The sequence below is a fragment of the Caretta caretta genome, chromosome 3 (genome assembly GCF_965140235.1).
Source record: "Caretta caretta isolate rCarCar2 chromosome 3, rCarCar1.hap1, whole genome shotgun sequence".
NCBI lineage: Eukaryota > Metazoa > Chordata > Testudines > Cheloniidae > Caretta > Caretta caretta.
The window spans coordinates 100,402,025-100,425,644 of NC_134208.1; the positions used below are offsets into that span (position 1 = coordinate 100,402,025).

The 23,620-nt window shown below is 40.0% G+C and overlaps 1 protein-coding gene and 1 long non-coding RNA gene across 6 annotated transcripts in view; one reads left to right on the forward strand and one right to left on the reverse strand.

The window, feature by feature from the left end:
• TMEM200A (transmembrane protein 200A) overlaps positions 1 to 13,379 on the forward strand; it is an 83,214-nt gene extending 69,835 nt beyond the window's left edge. For 4 of the 5 annotated variants that reach the window (XM_048844571.2, XM_048844572.2, XM_075126736.1 and 1 more), the window contains one exon: positions 10,148 to 13,379. In XM_048844571.2, the coding sequence (XP_048700528.1) occupies positions 10,148 to 11,639 (1,492 nt within the window). In that variant the 3' untranslated portion in view covers positions 11,640 to 13,379. The remainder of the gene's footprint in view (positions 1 to 10,147) is intronic. The other variant, XM_048844573.2, reaches the window with a different exon arrangement.
• LOC142071560 (uncharacterized) overlaps positions 11,343 to 23,620 on the reverse strand; it is a 50,855-nt gene continuing 38,577 nt past the window's right edge. Inside the window, exon 4 of the long non-coding RNA XR_012667660.1 lies at positions 11,343 to 11,459. This is a non-coding gene — a long non-coding RNA (uncharacterized LOC142071560). The remainder of the gene's footprint in view (positions 11,460 to 23,620) is intronic.

Below are 23,620 nucleotides of genomic sequence, written 5' to 3' on the forward strand. Positions count from 1 at the left end.
ACCCACACTCTTTATATGACGTGAGGCAGGCAAGCACATAACTTATACCTACAAGAAGAGCCTCAGCTGTCTGACTCCAGGTGGCTGGTTCCCATTCGTGGATTGCTAGCAAGGATAGGTGTTTCCTTGCAGCCTGGATTTAGGCACCTATCTCTGTGAGAAGGGCGGGACTTAGCACATACCCCTGTGGCCAGCATGTCTCTGACTAGCTTAGGGAGCTCCCTGCCTAGCGTACTGGGTTTTGTGGATCCCATTATATAGGGAACCTAGGAACTTAACTCAGGCTTTGTGGATTGCAATGTGTTCCAGTGATTTTCTAGGTACCAAAAAGTTAGGTGCTGACACATTCAGCATGGCAACCCTTCAGTCCCTAGATGGATCCCACCCTAGGTGCCTTTGGAAATGTGACTTAGGCTCCTAAGTCATTTAGGCGCTCTAGGTTGCAGAGCTGCTAAGGAGAATGTTAGATAGGCTCTATTTAACTCCTGCAACTCTGAAGGGTCATATTTTATATAAATGAAATGTTTTTAGATCAGAAGGAAAACTCTTCTAAAGCATCACACAGTTTATGCAGACTTTGATTTCACATCTGTCAGCATACATTCCTTAACCCTCCCTTTGGATCTCTTCAACAGGGAATTTTGTGCCTGTTGTTCTGTCTGCCACTCACTGAGTATGTATACAGTGGGAAATTACATTTTGTTAAACATGTTAATTAACACAATTAATTTAGCATTCAGTGTAGACAAGGACATGTTGTGTTTTACATCATGACATTGTCTGCACTGAGTGTGTCTAGACTAGAGTTTTTGCTCATTTAAACTCAAGTTGAAAGATTGCCAGTTAACTGGAGTTAGCTAGTATGTCTGTAAATGCTAGTTTAGAGGCTCCACAAATGTTTGTGGCTTAAATACACCACCTTATTTGTTTAACGTTGGCTCAGTGTACAGAAATGAATGGGTCAACGATTAAGGGATCAAGTAAATAAGCCCAGTATTTACAAACTAAATTATTTCTGAGTGTTTTGGGCATTGTTCTTTGTTTAGATTTAGGGGGGAAACTGCATTCATCCATCTTTCGGCACACCGAGCTCCAGAATGTTTAACCATGCTCTGACTTCATATCCAATCTCATATGCCAAGTCACACAAACCTCTTCTTTGCTTTATACCACAGAGAGTAAGCCTTCTATTCTGCACCCCCACATGCTACACTTCAGAAGTGTCAGAGTCCTTTGAAATATTTATTTCATGATTTATGGTTGATGTCTAATCTCCACTCTCATCTGCATCATGTAAGATTCAATCTAAATTCCCATTAGTTTTGTATATTTGGGATTTTAGATTTAGAGATGCTTAGCTACAGAATTATCTTCCAGTATCCTTTTTCTAATTCTAGAAGAAGCTCCTTACCCATATTTCTCAATCTCTAGAAGATAAAAGCAGAACAAAGACAAATGCGTATAAATATGTACAAACCCACATCCTTCACCTACGCAGTTGAAATTAAAATGAGCTCCTAAAGTTTTCAGCACAAAGATTTCCTTTCAATTGTATCACAAGCAGATATAGCTTATGACATAAAAGATGAAAAATACTATACCTGTTTCATCTAGAGGTGCAGTTTGTCATGGATTCTTTTCTTATTCCTAGATATTAGGACTGATAACTATGAATGAACTGGTATATTCAATATAGATATTTGGACAAATAGCTAATACCTGCTTCTGATCAAAATACTGATTTTGATTGAAACAATGATTTTACATAAAATAAAATGCTGAAATGGCTTAGAGCCAGATTCTGCCACTTTACTCATAATGGGTAGTACCTTACTTAAGCTAAACCAAAGTAAATAGAAGAAGTTACACAGCCAGATCTCAAATAAACTGGAAATTCAATCAATTATAAGCAAGCACAAGAAATTCTAACCCCATTGGGTTTATTTTCCTGTACGCACATGCCATTTTTATTCTTCTTTCCTTTTTAAACAATACTACTGCTTTATTAATATGGCCCCTTGTAAAGCAGCCTTTTCTCATATGCCATAGATTTCTTGCCATTTTTATTCTCACTCTTCCTTTAGCTCCTTGGATTTGTTTCTTGTCTCTGTTATGTGACACAGACTGTATCCTCACATAGCAGCATATATAAAAGAGAGAGAGTCTCTCCTTAAGGAAGGAAAGTTCATTATGCACAGTTCTAGAAGGATTACTGTTCTCAACTTTTGATTATCAAGCTAGCACTGTGACTAAACGTAGTGCATTGAGGCTGTTGCACCTTTAGAAGCTAGCCTGTCAACAAGACATGAACTCAGCTGGTATAGTACAGCAACTTAGAATAGAAATGTGTTTTATAAAACAAACAAAGATGGAGAGGCAGGTGGGTTTTATACCTGGAATTCATCTCAGAACAGGTGTTTTGTGACTAATGGAAGGGAAGGGCTTGCTATACATTGTTTGGGAAGTTGTTAATAAACAAGACCTTCTTGGCGACTGGTTTATTAGCATATAATAAACTCAAAATAAAGTTGCTCCTGCCCCAGTCTCTCACTCGGCACAGCCCCTTCCCCTGAGGTCCTGTCTTCAAGTTTCTATGCTGGGCACAGCTTTTCAGCCCTTCCCAGGCTCTCCTTGGGTTTTGGGAATCACCATCTCCAACTGCAGATTCTGCTTGGTACTTTACTTTGTGTTGTGTCACAAAGTACTCTGGCTCAGTTATGCCCACTGAAAGCATTTTGGACTTGTTTTAGTGTGTTTCTCTTAACCTTCAGGAAGCCCACTGGGTTTATCAGTCACTGGCGCACTCAACCCCAATTCCTCCGAAAGGGGCCATTCACTCTATGACAGAGCAGTGCCTCAATGAAAGCTTAGCCTATAATTAATTAGTTGTTAAGCAACTGATGCAGGAATCAAACCCTTCATGCTTTGCTGGCATCATGGAAATTAATGACCTACGTGACTGTTAATTTGCCCAGCTCCTCAGCTATGGCTGACGAGCACACGGTACAAATCAGAAGGGACTGGGGTGTGGACTCTTGTGATCTTGGTCTCCCTGCACTAAATTACACTGCCTGCCCATAGCCATATAGCTGGGGCTTATCTATCCACCATTGGGTGCAATTACTACCCCAGTTTCCCCATTAGCCTGCGGGTAGTTTTAGCCATCTGATTAAGTTAGAAGAACTCCACCCCTTCTGGGGTAAACAAACATCCAATGGCAGTCCACAACAAACTGGCTTCTCCAGCTGTTCTTTCTCTCTCTGTCTCTCTCTGGTTCCTTTCTGAGCCACAGCCCTGTGTTTGAGCAACTTTGCCCCCATACTCGATGCAGAGAAGTGAAAGGGGAGAATTCCTCCCAGCCTCTCTGGAAACCCCAGCCTGGAAATGCTAAACAAGAAGCAGGTACAAATCCAGGGTCCAAACCCATACTACTGCTTTTACCCTGAGCTAGTTCCTTTACCTGCTTCCTAGCTCATAGAATCGTAGAACTGGAAGGGACCTTGAAAGGTCATCTAGTTCAGTACCATGCACTCTTGGCAGGGCTAAGTATTATCTAGACATGTTCAATCCTTCATCTTTCGGTGCAGGGCTCACTGCTCTGGGTCTAGGCCTTGCCAGCAGTCTTTCCCCAAATGGACAACTTATTCTCCCTAGGGTCCTTACTGCCCTGCATTCCTCTAGGTCTCATGCTCAGCCCTTCTCATGCTTCTTTCCACTGTCCATCGCAGGCTGCTCTCTTCAGGCCCTACCCAGGCTCCAGTCACCTCCTCACTGGAGAGACCCATCAGCAGCTGCTACTCACCAGGTCTTCCTTTCTTCCTGTCTGTGAAATGCACCATAACTCCCATTAGACCTTTTTGGGCAACATCTCCATAAAGCCTTGCCAGAGAAACAGAATTGTGCTGAGCCATAAGCCTACTTTAAAGGGCCCGGCATACGTTGTTACAGGCTCTGAGAGGCTGATACAGACTCTGGCCATGCTCCCTTCACTGTCAGCAGACAGAGTATGGTGCAGGAGCTAATACACCAGCTCTGTGCTTTTGTAAATTTCTACCAAATTGCAGTGATCCCCCTGAGGTTGACTAAGCTAATTTTTAGGAATACGTAAGAATGGCCCTACTGGGTCAGACCAAAGGTCAATCTAGCCCAGTATCCTGTCTTCCAACAGTGGCCAGTGCCAGGTGCCCCAGAGGAAATGAACAGAACAGATAATCATCAAGTGATTCATCCCCTGTCGCTCATTCCCAGACTCTGGCAAACAGAGGCTATGGACACCATTCCTGCCCACCCTGGCTAATAGCCATTGATGGACCTAGCCTCCGTGAATTTATCTAGTTCTTTTTTGAACCCTGTTATGGTCTTGGCCTTCACAACATCCTCCGGCAAGGAGTTCCACAGGTTGACTATGTGTTGTGTGAAGAAATACTTCCTTTTAAACCTGCTGCCTACTAATTTCATTTGGTGACCCCTAGTTCTTGTGTTATGAGAAGTAGTAAACGACACTTCCTTATCTACTTTCTCTACACCACTCATGATTTTATAGCCCTTAATCATATCTCCCCTTAGCCATCTCTTTTGGAAGATGAAAAGTCCCAGTCTTATTAATCTCTTCTCGTACGGAAGCCGTTCCATACCCCTAATCATTTTTATTGTCCTTTTCTGAACCTTTTCTAATTCTAATATATATTTTTGGGGATGGGGCCACCACATCTGTACGCAGTATTCAAGATGTGGGTGTACCATGGATTTATATAGAGGCAACATGATACTTTCTGTCCTATTATATATCCCTTTCTTAATGATTCACAGCATTCTGTTAGCTTTTTTGACTGCGGCTGCACATTGAGTGGATGTTTACAGAGAACTATCCACAATGACTCCAAGATCTCTTTCTTGAGTAGTAACAGCTAATTTAGACCCCATCATTTTATATGTATAGTTGGGAGTATGCTTTCCAATGTGCATTATTTTGTATTTATCAACATTAAATTTCATCTGCCATGTTGCCCAGTCACCCAGTTTTGAGACATCCATTTGTAGCTCTTCACAGTCTGCCTGGGTCTTAAATATCTTTAGTAATTTTGTATCATCTGCAAATTTTGCCACCTCACTGTTTACCCCTTTTTCCAGATCATTTATGAATATGTTGAATAGGACTGGTCTCAGAACAGTGTCCTAGGGGACACCACTATTTACCTCTCTCCATTCTGAAAACTGACCATTTATACCTACTTTTTGTTTCCTATCTTTTAACCAGTTACCAATCCATGAGAGCACCTTCCCTCTTATCCCATGGCAGCTTACTTTGCATAAGAGCCTTTGGTGAGGGACCTTGTCAAAGGCTTTCTGAAAATCTAAGTACACTATATCCACTGGATCCCCTTGGTCCACATGCTCAGGACCGGCTCTAAGCACCAGCAAAGTAAGCACGTGCTTAGGGCGACACATTTCTAGGGGCAGCATTCCGGCCATCCCAAGCACATGCTTGCTTTGCTGGTGCCTAGAGCCCATCCTGTCTCCTTCCCCACGAGCACGACTGAGGACTTGGAGCTGGGCGTCGCAGCCCCGTGCCGGCAGGAACAAGCAGTGGGCATTGGGGGTGGGGTGGGGGGGTGGGCTGCCCGGTCCCTCCAGCCAGGTCACAATCACCTCCACTCCCCCGGTGCCAATCCCAGTCTGAAATGGCTGTAGCAGCCCTGCCCACGGCCCCACGTCTTGCTATGCTAAGACTATGCTATGTCTTGTTAAGACAAAAAACCCCAAACGTTGCAAAGTGCAAACATGTAAAAGCCAAAAAAAAAGGGGGAGGGGGGACAGCCAAAATTTTTTTTGCTTGGGGCGGCAAAAAACCTAGAGCCAGCCCTGCACATGCTTATTGATCCCCTCAAAGACTTCTAGTAGATTGGTGAGGCATGATTTCCCTTTACTAAAACCATGTTGACTCTTCCTCAACAAATTATGTTCATCTATGTGTCTGACAATATTTTTCTTTCTTGTAGTTTCAACCAGTTTGCCCGTTCCTGAAGTCAGGCTTACAGGCCTGTAATTGCCGGGATCACCTCTGGAGCCCTTTTTAAAAATTGGCGTCACATTAGCTATCCTCCAGTCAGCTGGTACAGAAGCTGATTTAAATGATAGGGTTACAGACTAAAGTTAGTAGTTCTGCCATTTCACATTTGAGTTCCTTCCTGCAGCAGTAGCACACTGCAAAGTGGCCTCAATAGGGAGGGAATCTGGGGCATTCTCTCCTTCCTGTCTGAATCACTAAACTGTCTTTGGAGCTGACATTTCTGTTGCATGAAAACTAGTACAACTGCAAGTTGGAAGGTCAGAAGCTTAAAAAAAAATCTTTGTTCTTTAAAAGCTATATGGTGACTGTGATGCTTTTGCATCAGCAGGCTGAAGATGTTATGTTTTATAGAATGAATTAGGCAAAAAGAGAGCTGCAACCACTGCCTATCATGTTAAACAATATTGTCTCATTGTTTTCTTTTACTCCTCTCTGTCTTAATCCACCTGCAGTCTCTTGTCTGATACTTCGATTGTAAGCTCCTTGAGACAGGGGCCATCTTTTTGCTCTGTGTTTCTATAGCACCTAGCACAATGGGTCCCTGGGCTAGGCCTGGGGCTCCTAGGTGCTGTGGTAATACAAATGATTAATAATAATTAATAAAAATCTTCCCCTCTCTTTCTCCTTCTTATCCATTGCATCATTATTTGATCCATTTTATTAGCAGGGCTGTAATGTCACTCAGAATGCCACCAAAATACAAGATTGAATTGAAACTTTTAACATACTCCATTTCAGCTCTGAGTCAAAATCTTAAGATTTGCTTGTTCAGATGTGTGTATTCAGAGATTTGTCTTTTCAGTCAAACTGAATATAGAGAGAACTCCAGTGTATCCGATGAAGTGAGCTGTAGCTCACGAAAGCTTATGCTCAAATAAATTGGTTAGTCTCTAAGGTGCCACAAGTCCTCCTTTTCTTTTTGAGTGTATCTGTAGTTCCTCTTTAACATGAATATAATATAGTTTGTAAAAAGCTTCCTAATGAAATGTATTCCATCCTAATAAGTAGATAAAACATTGTGCCATAAACAAGCAATGTATTGGAGCATTGCTCTGTAAGATTTAATTGCTATCCTTTCTTATAAAGCCAGGTTTTGATCTCCTGCCAATCTAAGTCCATAGTGATTACATTGATTTCTGTGCAGTTACTCCAGATAAGTGAGATCAGAATCTAGCCATTTCTGTTAGCACCAAGGTGAAGCTTAAATCTTTGCCTGCCCTGTACCTTATTTGCTTTATAAACCTGGTGGCAGAGGTGGGGAGGAGGGAGGGAGAGAGAGATTTTTGTGGCCATGAATTTAGAAGTAATTCTACAATGAGGGTGAGGTCAGGAAAGATATAGGAAAGACAAGGGAATGTTGTCTTTGTTTTCAACTGTTACTCAGGCAAAAAGACTTTTCCAGTCCTGCAGCCCCCTCCTACTACATGTTTTCCCAGAGGGAGAGAGAGTAATCTGTCCTTAAAGAATATAAGGAATCAGGTATTTAGAATGTCTCTCTTTCTCTCCATCAGCTAAGCTATTGCTGAACAATTAATAATGAATAATAGACGCTTTTCTTCTGCAACCTTTGTGAAGTCTGCAAATGGGAAGCATTTTCTATAAAACTTGGACATTTAAGTGTGGGATTTTCAGAAGCACCTAAATGACTGTGCTCCTAAAGGAAATGGGGAACTTGTGCTCCTGAGTTTATGTATTTTAAAAAAATCCCATCCTAAATGTCTGGGACCTGGAGAAGGATAATAGAACTAACCCCAGTATGTTAGCAAATCTGTCAATACTGTATTAGTACTGTTATGGCATGCTTCTCTCTTCATTTACTTTACAGAAAAACTAATTACGTTTAAATTGAACCCTAACAAAAGAAAACATTTTCCACAGACCAGGCCCTGTTTATTTTTGTCTGGAGTCCAAAACAATATTTTACAAAAATTGAGAAGAGTCATCTTGATGTTTGATTGTGTTTTGGCACAAACCTCGTAAGCACATATGTGTATGGGCAAATTTTGTTTTCATTTATCTTAAAAAAAAAAAAATCTGAACCTTAAACACTCAATTATTTTTAGTCTCCATTCTGGAGTTTTTAAAGTGACATATTTTTAGAATGTATCTTTTCTGAAGCAAGAGACCACATGGCAGTAACACACTGAAGTTACCAAAATAGCATTGAAATGCAGCTCCAGTTTAATTACAGGGCCAGGAATTTTCAAAGAATTCTAAGAGAATTAGGTACCTAATTCCTACTGAAGTTTCAGATGTCAAAAGTTTTTTGAATAATTGTGATTTTTGCTCTCCAAAATTCATAAAGTACTGTGTGTACCCAAGCTGGCAGTCTTTACTCAGGCAAAACTCTGAGACTTTTCATGGAAGCTATCTATTCCTTAATAACAATGAAGCAGTTAGGCCACTTAGGATGTCTCTGTCTCTCCACTCACTAAACAATGTCTGAACAATTAATAATGAACACTGGACACATTTCTTCTGGAGAAGTGCTCCCACCTTGCCCCATTCTCAAACAGTCCTACCCGCTCACCATTCATGTCATGGTAATGTTGACTGTTACCATGTTGGACCAATTGTGTCCTCAGATGTGCACATATGACACGTTAAGCAAGCCAAAGGGTGTTGTGTGCATGAGTTCAAGGGCAGAACCTGCCCTCTTATATTTAAAAACAACCATAATTTAGATTAAATCTCAGGAAAAACTTCCTAACTAAGAACAGAAGGACAATGGAACAGACTGCTTAGGGGAAACTCCTTCACTAGAGATTTTCAAAAGGAGGCTGGATAGCCTTCTGTCTTGGATGGTTAAACACAAACAAATCCTGCGTCTTGGTGGTGGGGGGTTGGACCAGATGATCCTTGTGGTCTCTTCTAACTCCATGGTTCTATGGTTCTATAAATCACAGATTTTGTTTTTCTTTATTCCCCTCTGTCACTCAGCTTTCTCTTTGTCTATTCACAAAGTCTCATCACTCTTGGAGCAAGAGTCTTCTCCTCTACAGCCATTTAAAACTATCTTCCTGTGTACCTCAGCCTAATCAGGTCTCCATTTCACCTGAGCACCATTTCTGTACTCCCTGGCTCGTATCTTTCAATTACTCATGCCCTCTCTCTTATTTGTTAACATTCTTTCATGTATTATTTAACCCTAGAAAGCATTCTGAAAGATTCTGTACAAAATAAAGTTTTATTTCCCTGTATTTTGTTGGATGGGTACTTTCTTGGCCACTCTCAAATGTAATGATCTGAACAAGAACTATTTCTACAGCTGTGCACATTCCTCATGATAGTTTTTTAAAACAGTATTTGTTGAAGTTTCCCACATCATTTATAGACACCCAGGCAGACAGGTGAACCCAAGGGGAAAAACTTACTTTGGACAACTAGATGATGCTGGTTCAGAAAGAAGGATGTAAACAAAAATCCATGGGGCCTTGTGCTCCATGAAAAACAAAGAAGAAACTTAGGATTGCCATGTGGAAAAGGGAAGCATTATTAGGTAAAGGCAAGAATGACCCTGTTATTAGGAATTAAAAGTCTGGTATTAATAAACTTAATAATTGTAGTAGTAATAATAATGGAATGTATTTTTAAAAATACACTAAAATCTGTGATAGTCATTGTCCTAAAGATGATATTCAGTACAATTAATATTCACACTAACGGTAATTGTTTCACAGCTTTTAAAAGCTTTTTTAGCTAAAACTTCAAGATTGTCTAACTGAGATAATGTCGATTGCGTTGTTAGAGACCAGTTCTGAACGATGCCATATATTAAGCATTTTCAGTAATTTCATTTTATATACTCCTGACAACTCACCGTGTGCCATCTTATTAGTTTTCCGCTATATCTCTATCAATTATGCCAGACATATTACCTAGCTTTACTGTGCTCAAAAACCAGTTTGTTTTCTCAAATGCCATGTACATCTGAAAGTTGCCATTTATGAAGAGCTGTTAAAATGTAATGGCTTTTTAAAGTAATATTTATTTTAATAAAAAGTAAATGTCTGATTAACAAACATATGTATATTATATTGAAATTACTTATATTAGTATTTCTGTTTTCTTTTCTAGCGCAGAATATAGAACTATGATAGCAACTGGTGGAGTAATAACAGGGCTGGCAGCCTTAAAGAGGCAAGACTCTGCCAGATCTCAGCATCACCTAAATCTTGCCACATCACCAACTTCTGAAGAGAAAAAGCCAGTCAGACGCCGGCCCAGGGCTGATGTAGTAATTGTTAGGGGCAAAATCCGACTTTACTCCCCATCAGGATTCTTTCTTGTTTTGGGAGTGCTTATCTCATTCATGGGAATTGCAATGGCTATCCTTGGATACTGGCCCCAAAAGGAACAATTTTTAGGTCCTGAAGCTAGTCTAGCCTTAAATGAAACCCAGGTCATAACAAACCAAGGTGGAGTTATATTTCGTTTCTTTGAACAACATTTACACTCAGATAAGATGAAAATGTTGGGCCCCTTTACTATGGGCATTGGAATTTTTATTTTTATTTGTGCAAATGCCATCCTACATGAAAATCGTGACAAGGAAACAAAAATCATACATATGAGAGACATATATTCCACTGTAATAGACATGCACAGTCTGAGAATCAAGGAACAAAAGCAGTTGAATGGCGCTTACACTGCTTTATTGGGGGAAAGTGAATTCAAGCATAGTGGGAACTCATGTGCATCGCGGTTGGCTGCAAACACAATTGCACCTTTCTCTGGCTTCAGGAGTAACTTTCGAATGGACAGTTCGGCTGAAGAAGATGAGGTTGCCATAAATGAAGACAAGAACACTTCTAACCTTCTACCACCTTTGCTGGCTGAGCATTCTGGCTCTGTCTTTGGACTCTACCCTCACACTAGCAAGGCAACGAATGACAAAAATAGTAGCTCTATAAAGTGTGAAACAAAGTCAATTGTATCATCCTCCATTAGTGCTTTCACACTGCCCGTAATTAAACTAAATAATTGTGTTATTGATGAACCTAGTATAGACAATATCACTGAGGATTCTGAGATCACTAGAAGCCGGTCTAGAAATTTGTCAGTGGACTCTCTAGCCATTTCATTAACTGATACCAATGAACCCTACAAACCTGCCAGTGCAATGCTACCCCGAAATAATTCATTTGTAGAACCTCCATCCAGTCAGTTCAAATCTTCTATAACTCTTGGACCAAGCGCTGGAAAACTTTTATCACCTGGTGCTGCCAGAAAACAATTTGGGTCCAACGCGTCTTTGCATCTTCTGTCTGCACATTCAAAATCCTTGGATTTAGAGAGGGGTCCGTCAACACTCACTGTCCAAGCTGAACAAAGAAAACACCCCAGCTGGCCCAGATTGGATCGAAGCAACAGTAAAGGATACATGAAACTAGAAAACAAAGAGGACCCAATGGATAGGTTACTTGTACCCCAAGCCACAGTTAAAAAGGACTTTACTAATAAGGAAAAGCTGCTTATGATTTCAAGATCTCATAATAATTTGAGTTTTGAACATGAGGAGTTTTTGAGTAACAACCTAAAGCGGGGAACTTCTGAAACAAGATTTTAATATTTAAATTACAATTTACAAAACGTCCTACAGTATTTTTAAAAATATTTTGACAAGTTTCTTTTTCAGTGAAACTGGCACAAGCCTGTTTTTACCGAATGCTTATGGCACATTCAGATTGGCTTGTGTGAACAGAGATCATCATCTCTGTAATGCCAAGAGTTTCATGTGTTAGTAACATACAACTGTAATACTGTATATTATCACCACTCAAATATATGTTCGTGCCACAGATCCCATATTCTCCAATCTGTTACTCTTTTGTTTCTATATAAGCACATGACTTTTCATCACTAAGTCAAAAAACCTGCATCAGAATTGGAGCTCCCATAAGCTTCTAGTCCGTTCTTTTAGTGATTGCAACATTCTAACTATGATGCTTCCAGTCTAGGATGAAAAGTGAGTAGCAGTATCTACAGGAATTGCCAAATCCAGACACACATTGTCTTTTACAGATGATACATCTTGGTAACTGCAATCCTAGAATGTCATTGTGTTTACATGTTGGGGTGGGAGGGTAGAAGAAAACTGGGCAGATTAAAACCATTTTTGTGAACTCACTGTAAATGGTCAAGTTGAATACCAGTGTTGTGAATTCTAGTTAACTATGCTTTGTGATAACTTTCTATATCCACTATAATTTAGTACTGCAATTCAAGAAAACCATATGTAGAATAACCATGGCTTGGAAATTTGCAAATTTTTCTGGGATTAGTTATCCAAAGTGCATTAATTGGCAACAGCTTTACAAATAAAATGTACAAACTTAATTAAAAAGATCTGAACATGATGAATAACAGGATTTTAGAATTATGATGTACAGTATGATATTGTGACAAATCTAAAGAGAATAATTAAATATATTATATATAGTGTTTACAGTAGCCAAAACTTAAATAACAGGATTGCTATGTTTGAAAAAATTGAAACAACAAACTGTACAATTCAGTATTTACACTAAGGTTAATGTGAAAGCCCAATTGGCTAAATTTAAACTTGTATATTTTGCATAATTATAGCTTGATGGCTCAGGGGAGGTTTAGCTGTGATAAATTGCATAGAAAGCTTTTGCAAACGATTGACGTTTAAGACAAAAAGCGTTCTCTCAGCAAAGCACGCTTCACAGTTGCAGTTGTAGGCTAAGAAAGTTAATACGAATGACTCTACATGCATCCGATGAAGTGGGCTGTAGCCCATGAAAGCTTATGCTCAAATAAATTTGTTAACCTGTAAGGTGCCACAAGTACTCCTTTTCTTTCTACTAGAAAGTTTTCATTTTTCCATTAAGCCATTTAGGCCTTGATCCTGCCATGACAGCCACACTTAAGAACTCCTTCTACCATTCACCAAGCAGTATTGGGGCCTTAACTGGTCATCTTTAACAGATGTTTGATACTTTCACTTCATCTAAATACTCAGGAATTGTGTTTTTTTTTAAAGGCTTTCCCCAAAAAAGAATCAAAAGTTAGAATGTTGTTGTACTTCAGTTGATCATGAAAGATGAAAGACAGAAATATTTCTTTTTTTAATTTCCAGCTCCATATTTCAACAATGCAATGTTTATGTGTCAAGAGCATTACTTGCTCAGTGAATTGAGGCATAGTGTTACTTGTTAGAACCTCAAGCCTATATATTGTAACAGAGTTGGCTAAATATTTTGCTATGAAGCTTTTAATAACTTTCTGGTTCGTGTTCTTAATACATTTGCTATTTTTTGAAATAAAATAAAATGTATATCTATGTCTATGGTAAGACTGGTTTTTTTCCCCCCCTCCATACATAGGCTTTCTCCATATCTAGGAATATCATACATTACATTTGTCAAACATATTGGTCCATTACTGGATATTTGCCTGTCCCTCCCCTTGATTTCTTTTTGCCTGACATCCACATGTGCACATATCAGGATAGCATTTGGGACACTGTAGTTCAGCCATCAACTTATCATTACAGAAGCCTAGATTTAGGGTCCTATTCCAGTACTTTCCATATTCTGAAGGTTTTCTGTTGTGTCGAGTCTTGGCCAGAGTGACAGCCAATCTACTCAGAGTACCCCACTGATCAATCCATAAAGCAATGTTGGTGTCACCTGGAAGGGGGAAAAAAGAGGCTGATCCTCACTATATATGCAAGTAAGGTGCTGATTACTTTGCTATTGCCATTCAATATTATTATTATTATTTATTTATTTATTAATACCAGCACCTTCCTCTTATATAGTGCTTTTCATTCATGGATCTTAAAGTGCTTTACAAAGGAGATAAATATAATAACAAATAGGTAAGTAATGTTGAATTCCACATTATACATTCAGAGAATAAAATTATCAGGCTCAATGGCAAGTAAGGAACTTTACTATCTTTGCAGAGAAATCTATTACATTCTATGGGGGACTGATCCAAAAACCCACTGAAGTCAATGGGAGTCTTTCAGTTGTGTTCATTGGCTTAGAATCATGCCCTGGGTGCCCAAAATTGAAGTTCAGCAGGTACCTTTCTTCTCAACAGTGCCATTGGACTCAGTAATACTGCTAGAGGAATAAGGAATTATTCAATACAAGTGCATGTATCACAATCTGGCCCAACAGAAATGAGAGTATTATAGGGAGAGTTGATATTGACGCCTTGTGATGGGGTATACCTGTCCCCCACTGGGCAGGAAGGGGTTAACCCTATACTGAGTGCTGAGGAAGTCATGCCCCCTCACTCCTGCTGGGCATACTCCAACTGGAACCACACTATAAAATGGAGAAGCTAAGCTCAGTTTTCCTTGACCGGGGAAGGGAGAGAGCGTGTGTTGCAAGCTCCTGCCCAGGAGCTATCGGAGCCCCAGACCACAGAGGCCAGGCATGGTGAGACCCAGGCGAATACCTGGCTGCCCACAAGGGGAAGGAGTCGTTGGGAACTTCGCCTGTTGACTACCCTGGAGGATCAGAGGACCTGTGGACTTTGGAACAGGAAGACAGGGTAAGAAGTAGTTTAGGGGAACCAGACATTGATCCGGTTGTGGAACCAGGAACAGAGTCCCTGTGTTTTGGAGGGATCCCTGCTGATTCATGGTGGATACACTCACTACTGTTAGGGCCCTGGGCTGGGACCTGGTGGAGTAGGGAGCGCCTGGGTCCCTCTACCCCGGACACCAGCCTACCCTTGGGTGGTGGCCAACCCCCTGCCTAACCGCTAGGCCATGCTGACCTGCAAAGAGGGGTGGTCCCACTAGGCCACACCACCCCGCACAGAGGGACTGTCCTACAGACTCTGACCTCCAGGCCCTGCTGCCCCGCACAGAGGGGCAGCCCCATTGACTCTGGCCACTAGGCCACGCCGCCCTGCACAGAAGTATAGCCCCATTAACGCTGGCCATTAGGTTGTACCGCCCTCTTCTGAAGGGTGGTCCCATTTACTCTGGTGGCATGGCCAGACAGTCCTGAACCTAAGGACAGCTCCCCGACTCTAATCATTATGGTATCCCACCCTGAGAGGAGGAGCGGTCTCTTGGACTTGGCCACAGGGCCATAACGCTACCGCCCCGGGGAGGTGGTGTGACAGACTATACTTGCCCACAACACCCCTATTTTAGGTTGCATAATACTTTCCATTATAAGAATGCTTGGGACCTTTTCTTTGAGAAGCTCTCACATCTCTCTTAGTTGCAGCAGGCCTTTGATATTTTGTAGGGGGAATCGCTCTGGCTATGTCCTATGAAATTCTGTTCAGATTTTGCTGAGACCAACTGTTAAAAATCATAATTTCTCTTCTCTCACCTGCATTCCTCAGGAACATATTGGCAGGACATCATGGAGCGACAGGACCAGCGGGCTGTAGTGTTTGTGTGGGAGGCTGCAACAGAGTTGGGCCAGGATGCCTCCATTCTATAGATCACCAGACTTAGAACATGGTCACAATGACCCATTTAATGAAAACCCCTCCCCGACTTTTTTTTTTAAGGAAGAAAAAAAGGTGTACAGAATGTTACACTATGTTACAAGAATTTTGTTTAGGTTGCAAAGTCAAGCACTCAAAAGTTAGGAATGTGAACCTTAATTCAGCCTCCTGGTGTGTATGCATTATGATACAATATTTAATTATATGATCACATCACTGTTTTTTCCCAATGACCCCATTCAGTGCACATGATGGATATACCCGGGGGCAGAATTAAGGTTGCATGGGAATTGTAAATCTGGCATTTCCTAATTTTGTGTTCTTGATTTTGCAAACCTACATTATATTATTTTAACATCCTAGCTTTTCCTCAGACCTGAGGAAGAGCTCTGTGTAATCCCAAAAGCTTGTCTTTCTCACCAACAGAAGTTGGTCCAATAAAAGATATAACCTTACCCACCTCTCTCTCTCTCTCTCTCTAATATTCTGGGATCAACGTGTCTACAACACCACTGCATAAAATTATTTTAACATAGTTTTTGTGTGTAAAATGAACTATGTTCATACCTGGGCTAGATCTAGGGAAATCTGCCACGTGTACCCCTTTTAATTGTATAATTGTATTTATAAAGACTGAAAAGACTATTTAAAAATGGATGACATGATCTTTCTTGATTAGTTAAATTATGTCTTAGCCTAAAAATCTGGCTTTTGAGCACCATTTTATGGAAGAGTAGTGGTCCTTTCTAAATTGTAGAACAGCTGGTACTTGGAAATTTGAATTTAGAGACTGATACTGTAGAATTTACTCACAAATAGTTGTACTAGTCACTGGAAACACAAGGTAAAGAAAGTCTTAAACTTCTGAAAAGTTTTATCAGAAAGCTGACTTTTTCTACAGAAAAAGCCCAAACTAATTCATATTTGATATAGCTCAGGACAGAGGATGCAGGACTCCACCCATGTACTAAACTAAATTCTGCTATTATTGCCACCTATTAAAAGGAAGAAATCATAAACACAGTGTAACTTTGTAGCTTATATACTACACTACAAAATCAAAATTCAGCTTATGCACATTACATTCAGTTAACAGCATTTATTGTCACTTACGAAAATAACTGGCTCAAGCTAGGCAAAAATTTCTTAATATATTACTTAAGCAATATATTAACACTTAAAAGTGTTAACCTTTTCTCCTGCAGGCTACAGTGGCTTTTAAGGCGCAGAGGGCCTTTCTGTGACCTAGGGGTAATACTGCCTCTCACTACAGTACTACGTTATCAGCTCTCAAGCTCTGGTGAACAAAGTCTGAGAAGTACTTTTAAGTTCCAGCCTAGCTTTCTCCCTGAATAAACTTTGTAGTTACACTCTGGCTAGTAGAGTTGCCAGACTTACTCCTGTTATTTTCAACCTCACATTCTATTTCCCTTCAGTTTGTCTCTCTGTTTCTCCTGCTTCTAGGAGTCTCTCTCTGTCTTTTTCCAGGAGCCTTCTACTTCAATCCTCTCCGCTCTATTTGTTTCTCTTTTCCAGTTTCCCACAAAACATTACACTGTTCAGAACAGAAAAGGGTCTTTTTTAACATGACTCTTGTTTGGTGGGAAAAGTGCAAATGGATGTGTGGTTTAGGAACATTCTGGTCAATAGACTCCTTATCTTTTGTAGAATAAGCTCATATTCTTTGTTACAAAGAATTCAAACTAATTCCAGCTAATTTATCTAAAATCACATTTAACTTTCAGTTCACCCATTTCAAATCTTTCATTAGTGTTAAACATGTGCACCTACTGGGAGTGGCTGTAATTTGAATTTTTGGACTTGAAACTGCAAAATAGCCTCTCATAAGTAATTCATATTCACACACAGAATCCCCGATTTTAATGGGATTACTTGTAAGAGTAAGGTGTTTGCAGGATTAGGTGCCTTAGTCGGGAGGGAATGGAAACTAGACTGCAAATATTTTTATATTTGAACCATTATGTTTTGTTGAAACTGGAACAGATCAACTGTCCATCTAGTCCAATATCTTGCATTTGACACTAATTCATAGCAGATGTTTTATAGGACAGTGTAAAACTACCATAAAGTGCCTATAAGGAAGGTGGTTTTTTTTCATAAGATAAGTAGTTAGTGACAGACTTATATGCTCAGGCATAAAGGTTGCTATCCTTTATCAACTTTTGTCCCAACTAATGTAATTGCAGATGACTGTATTCATGAAAATATCTGTTTTTTCGTTACTAAGCTCTCCACCTCACTGATGTTGTTTTTTGCAGAATTCTGCAGGTTAATTATGTACAAATGTGTTTCCTTTTAACAGTTTTAAATTGGCTCTCTCTCATTTTCACTGGAACCTCCCACCATTTTGGTTTTAAGAGAGAGATAGCAGGAGCACCTGATTCACATTCATTATAACAGTCATTTATTTTATAAGTCTCTGTCGAGTCCCCTCTTATTCATCTCCTTTCTGATCAGTTCTTTCTTATCTTTTAAATCTTCCTGCATATGAAAGTCTGTCTGTGTCTCTAATCATTTTCCTTGCCCTACTCAAGACCTTTTCAATTTCTACACTATGCCTCTGAAGACAAAGTGATTATATTATATTATAAACATTATATTCAAGGTGAGAGTATCCTGTTGATTTCTGTAGCAATATACTATTTCCAGTATTAATCTATATCCCTTTCTTAAGGCACAAAAATATCCTTTTGTTTGCTCCTGTGCATAGAAAAGTTTTTCAGTGAACTGCCCTCTGTGACACACAGGTCACTTTTTGAGTGGTTACAATTAGTTTACAACCTACTACAGCGTAGGAGTACTTCAAATGATTCCTTCCAATATGCATGTCCTTACATTTTTCAGAAATAATTTAATTTTTGACATGTTCTATTCTAACTTTTAGGGATACCTTTTAATAGTTTCTTTTTATTACTCTTATTACGTTCACATGACTTTCAAGGCTCTCCATATGTCACATTAACATATATGAGTAAAAGAATATAAACAGCATTCAGATTCTGAATCTCACAGAGTAGGACATAATTAAACACTTTTTCGTGTAGAGAGCTCATTGTCATTTTAATAGACAGGAAGCACTTTGAAGTAGTATGAGTAGATTATATGATCTCTGGTTTACCAGTGTGCTTCATTTGTTCTTTTTGAGGACTGGAAAAGATTTTAGACTTACAACTTTTAAAAGAATGAAAAAGGAATTATTCTCTAAACCTATTGTAGGTCTAGGTTGAGTAAAGTACATCAAGTGTTCAGAAATTTTAAAAGGTATGGTAGAATCCCATTAAACTACAATTTGTTAATCTGCACCTTTTGTAATTTAACACAGAAATGGTGGTCTCTTCCCTGTTCTCAGCAAAGATTATCTTGGATGTCCACCTAAGGAACAAATCTGAGATATTTCTGGCCCAGTGACTTTTGAACGAACTTTTGTGTTCCTCAGAAAAAACATGACAACCTTGAAAATTAACTTGAGGAAGGCTGTTTCACAATCAGATTAAGAATGGGTTTCATACCAAGTTGATTCTGAATTTTATCTCCATGCTGAAATTCAGAAATTCACTTTTGGTCTCTTGTAGATTCAGTGGCATTCATTCACTGTGTTCTAAGCAGCTGGTATTCATATTTCGCTTCATCTAATGGGGCTTATGACAGTTGCTGTATGGAATTAATGTACAATGTCTCATCACTGCATTTCATCACTTTCATGTATAGCTTTACATAAAAATAATTGTTTACATTAATAATGTTTTTTATTTAAATAATGATTTTCTCTAAGTTAAATTGATTTTTTTAAAATTTAAACTAAGGTATTTTATTTACATGTTGTTAGTTCTTTACTTTCTTCTTCTTTTATAGTCAAATTGCTAAAATGGATGTTTTGTACTTGTTTCTTTAATTAGTTTCCTAAATGATAGCATTTCAGATTTTACATATTTTTTTTTCTAATAAGAAGTTTGACAGGAGATGGGTGATTGACTACTAAGCTAAAGATGCAGAAAAGCTTTTTATTTTTATTATGTTTTCTCTGTGATGCTTTTGCTCTGAATAAATAGCACTTTACATTATGAAAGTTGGTTGGTCACTGGTTAATCCTGACATTGCTTCTGAGCTGAACTAAAGTCAGACTTGCTGAGATAATTACAGTAGATTGGAGGCATCTGAGGCCAAGATCTAGACAGCGAGAGTTGTGGGACTCTGCCCCAAGAAGGGTAACAGCTAGATGCTAGACAACTAAGCAGAGTGCTCTCAAGAAGGTCACGAAGATGCCAGAGATGCAGTTACCTTGGGAACTGGGACACTATCCATCAGAGTTTGCAGTTTGAAGTCAATAGGCCTTGTAACCTGAAGTTATTTAAAAATGATGGAGAATCATCCACCACCCTTGGTAAATTGTGCCAATGGTTAATACTCTAGTAGTCAAAAATGTACACCTTATTTCCAGTACAAATTTGCGTAGCTTCAATTTCCAGCCACTGGATTGTGTTATACCTTTCTCTGCTAGATTGAGGAGCCCATTATTAAATATTTGTTCCCCATGTAGATACTTATACTAATTAATCTTCGCTTTGTTAAGCTTGATTAACCTTTTTGACTCCATCACTAAAAGGTATGTTTGCTAATCCTCTAATTCTTCTTCTCTGAACCCTCTCCAATTTACCAACATTCTTCTTGAACTGTGGCACCAGAACTGGACACAGTATTCCAGCAGAGGTTACTCCTGTGCCAAATATTGAGGTAAAATAACTACTCCTAGTTGAGATTTCCTTGTTTATGCATCCTGGGATCACATTAGCATTTTTGGCCACAGTCACATGGGCGCTCATATTCGGATGATTATCCACACAATCCCCTAACCTTTTTTGAAGTCACTGCTTCCCATGATAGAGCCCCCTATCCTGTAAGTATGGTCTATGTTTGTAGAGGTATACATTTATATTTAGCTATATTAAAACATATAGTCATTTGCTTGTGTCCAGTTTACCAAGTGATCCAGAGCGCTCTGAATTAATGACCTGTCCTCTTCACTATTTATCACTCCTCCAAATTTTGTCTTATCTCCAAACTTTATCAGTGATGATTTTATGTTTTCTTCCAGGTCACTGATAAAAACGTTAAATAGCATAGGGCCAACGCCTGGGGATGCATCTGGAAACATGCCCATTCGATGACAATTGCCCATTTACAGTTACAATTGGAGACCTATCAGTTAACCAGTTTTTAATCTACTTAATGTGTGCCATGTTAATTTTATCTTGTTTTAGTTTTTTAATCAAAATGTCATGCAGCATCAAGTCAAATGCCTTACAGAAGTCTAAGTATATTACATCAAAACTATTATTTTTAGTAACCAAACTTGTAATCTCATAAAAAAAGATTTTAGACTTCAATTTAGTTTGACAGGTTATTATGACATGTCATTCCATATTCTTTATGAAAATATGCTTATGATATGAATGACATAACTGAGATATACTTCATGCAAATGGCTTGTGTAAGATATCATTGGAAATGTTATGATTTACTGAATGTTTTTATCCAATTTGTATGCCTGTATCATTTCTGTATCTGAAGTTAGGAATATTGACTATGTATCTCACAAAAAGAACAGGAGGACTTGTGGCACCTTAGAGACTAACAAATTTATTTAAGCATCAGCTTTTGTGAGCTACAGCTCACTTGCATCCGATGAAGTGAGCTGTAGCTCACGAAAGCTTATGCTCAGATAAATTTGTTAGTCTCTAAGGTGCCACTAGTACTCCTGTTCTTTTTGCGAATACAGACTAACAGGGCTGCTACTCTGAAACCTGACTATGTATCTGTATTTCAACTATGCTACTTTGGGTGACACCCACTGGTAACACTATAGGTACAACAATGAAAAAGTCAGACAGGGCGGATGGCCCATCAGCGAGGACAATAGACTGTGAAAAGCTTGGCCTTCCTGTGGAATCTCCATACTGCCACTGACTCATGGACTCTTATGATCCTACAGAGTCAGGTCTTGTAACCTGATACTAAACATTACCTGGGACTTCTTGTAACTTTCCACTGGAAGGAAAGAGGTGTCAAGTTTGGGAAACAAAGGATTCCCACGTTATGTAAATCCTATTTAAGGGGGGGGAGGAAGGCAAACAGGACTCCTCCTCTCCATGGCCTATCTACCCAAGAAGAAAGACTGCAAAAAGGAAGGCAAGGGGGGAGTCCAGACTGAGACAGGGGTCTAGTCTGAAAAGGAATATAACTGGAACTCTGAACCACAGAAACTTTGCAACCTGTCTGCAACAATATCTAGGGTGAGAAATATTGTTTGTAACCAATTTCTTTAGTGAAACTAGCTTAGTTTGTATGTTTGATTTCATTTGCGTAGTAATCTGCTTTGTTCTGTTATCCCTTTTACCACTTAAAATTTGCCTTTTATAGTTAATAAAATTTGTTTTGTTTGTTATTAAACCCAGTTTCTGTAATTTCTAACTTGGGGGGTAAGAAGTGTGCACTCCTCTCTCCACACTGAGGGGGCAGATTTCATAATATACCTTTGGGTCTGCACTCCAAAGGAGGTGGACATCTGAGTGCTGGAGCAAGTCCCTTAAGCTGAGTCTTCAAGCTGAGCAAGACAGGTTAAAGGGCACCCAAGCTGTCAGAACAGGTAGACTCAGAGGTATCTCAGCACATCAGATGGCTTCCCAAGAGGTTCAACCCGTCACAGCTATATTTTCCGTTGATTTGCATTAAATTACATTACCCTATTTTAGTTCTTTGTTAATTGAGTCTGGTTCCATCTGCTCCACTTTCTTGCCTGGGATCAATGTCAGGCTGCCAGGCCTATAATTAGCTGGGTCATCTGGTTTACCCTTTTAAAAACTGGCACAACTTTAGCCTTCCTTCATTCTTAAGTTTTCCCAGTGCGCCAATACTTAGTGAAAACTCCACATTAACAGTGCGGAGAGTTTCACAGCCATCGCTTTTGACACACTTGGATGCAGGTTAGCTAGACCTGATGATTTAACAATGTCTAACTTTAGTACCTCAGGAGGATGTTAAACAGCAGCTATTAGTGGAATAGAAACAGAACTAGTGGAAATGTATTCCAAGTAGGTGTGTGCGTGCGCTGAAGCCAGAGACTTTTGCCTGGTAGTACTCATAGAAGGGTGGTGGTCGTGCCCCTCCCCGGCTATATGAGGCAGTGTCGCGCTGACCCCCCTCAGTTGCTTCTCTCCGCCTCTCGGCTGGTGTCAGAGCTCTGCAGGGTGGTTGTTTTCACAACCTCACAATTTATCCTCTTAGATTAATTCATTGTACACAGTTACTAGTTAGTTTAGTTAGTGTTAGTGCAAAAGTTGAGGGCGTATACTATACCGGTAGTGGTAGTGCTCTCCCTGGGATTCGTGAGGAGGGGTGATTCTCAACAGTGATCCCCACATGAGGTGCTTGCTCTGCCTTGGTGAGGCCCATCGTAAAGAGCACTGTTTGATCTGAAGACCATTCAAGGAGAGGACGCAGGTGGCACGGGACCTCTGCTTTCAGCAGCCCTTGCTTGAACAGGGTTTCCGAAGGCCACGGATCGCCCTCCGGCTCCCAAAGTGCTGCTGCCTCCCACTGTGGGCAGGCGCCTCTCGAAAGAGGCATGGGAGTCCTCCTGTTCTCAGTGCCAAAGACGACTGGTAAGACAAATCATGAGTGCTCCAGGTCCTGGGGCAGCTCTTCTGTCTCCCCTAAGAAGAGCGTGACCTGACATGGGACTGTCTCTAGTGTGCAGGATGGCATGGGTACTTCTGACCCTCCTTCAGTATAGGGTAGGGAGGACAGACACTCCATATTGTCAATTCCAATTCCAGCGTATGTTGAGTCCAGTACTGAGGGGAATGATGCCCTTACCGACAATGTCTGTGACATCAACTTACCTGGCTGTGGAAGACCTTTTGGTCCTGGCTTTGCCACTGGTCCAGGACTTCATGAGGCTGGTGTCCACAATGGCGCCTCCAGTTGGAGCATGCCACTGAACTCTTGGGTCCTTCAGCAATGTACCATAAAGCACCTCTCCTACTGGTTGGTATTGGCTCAGCCCCAGAGATGGTACAA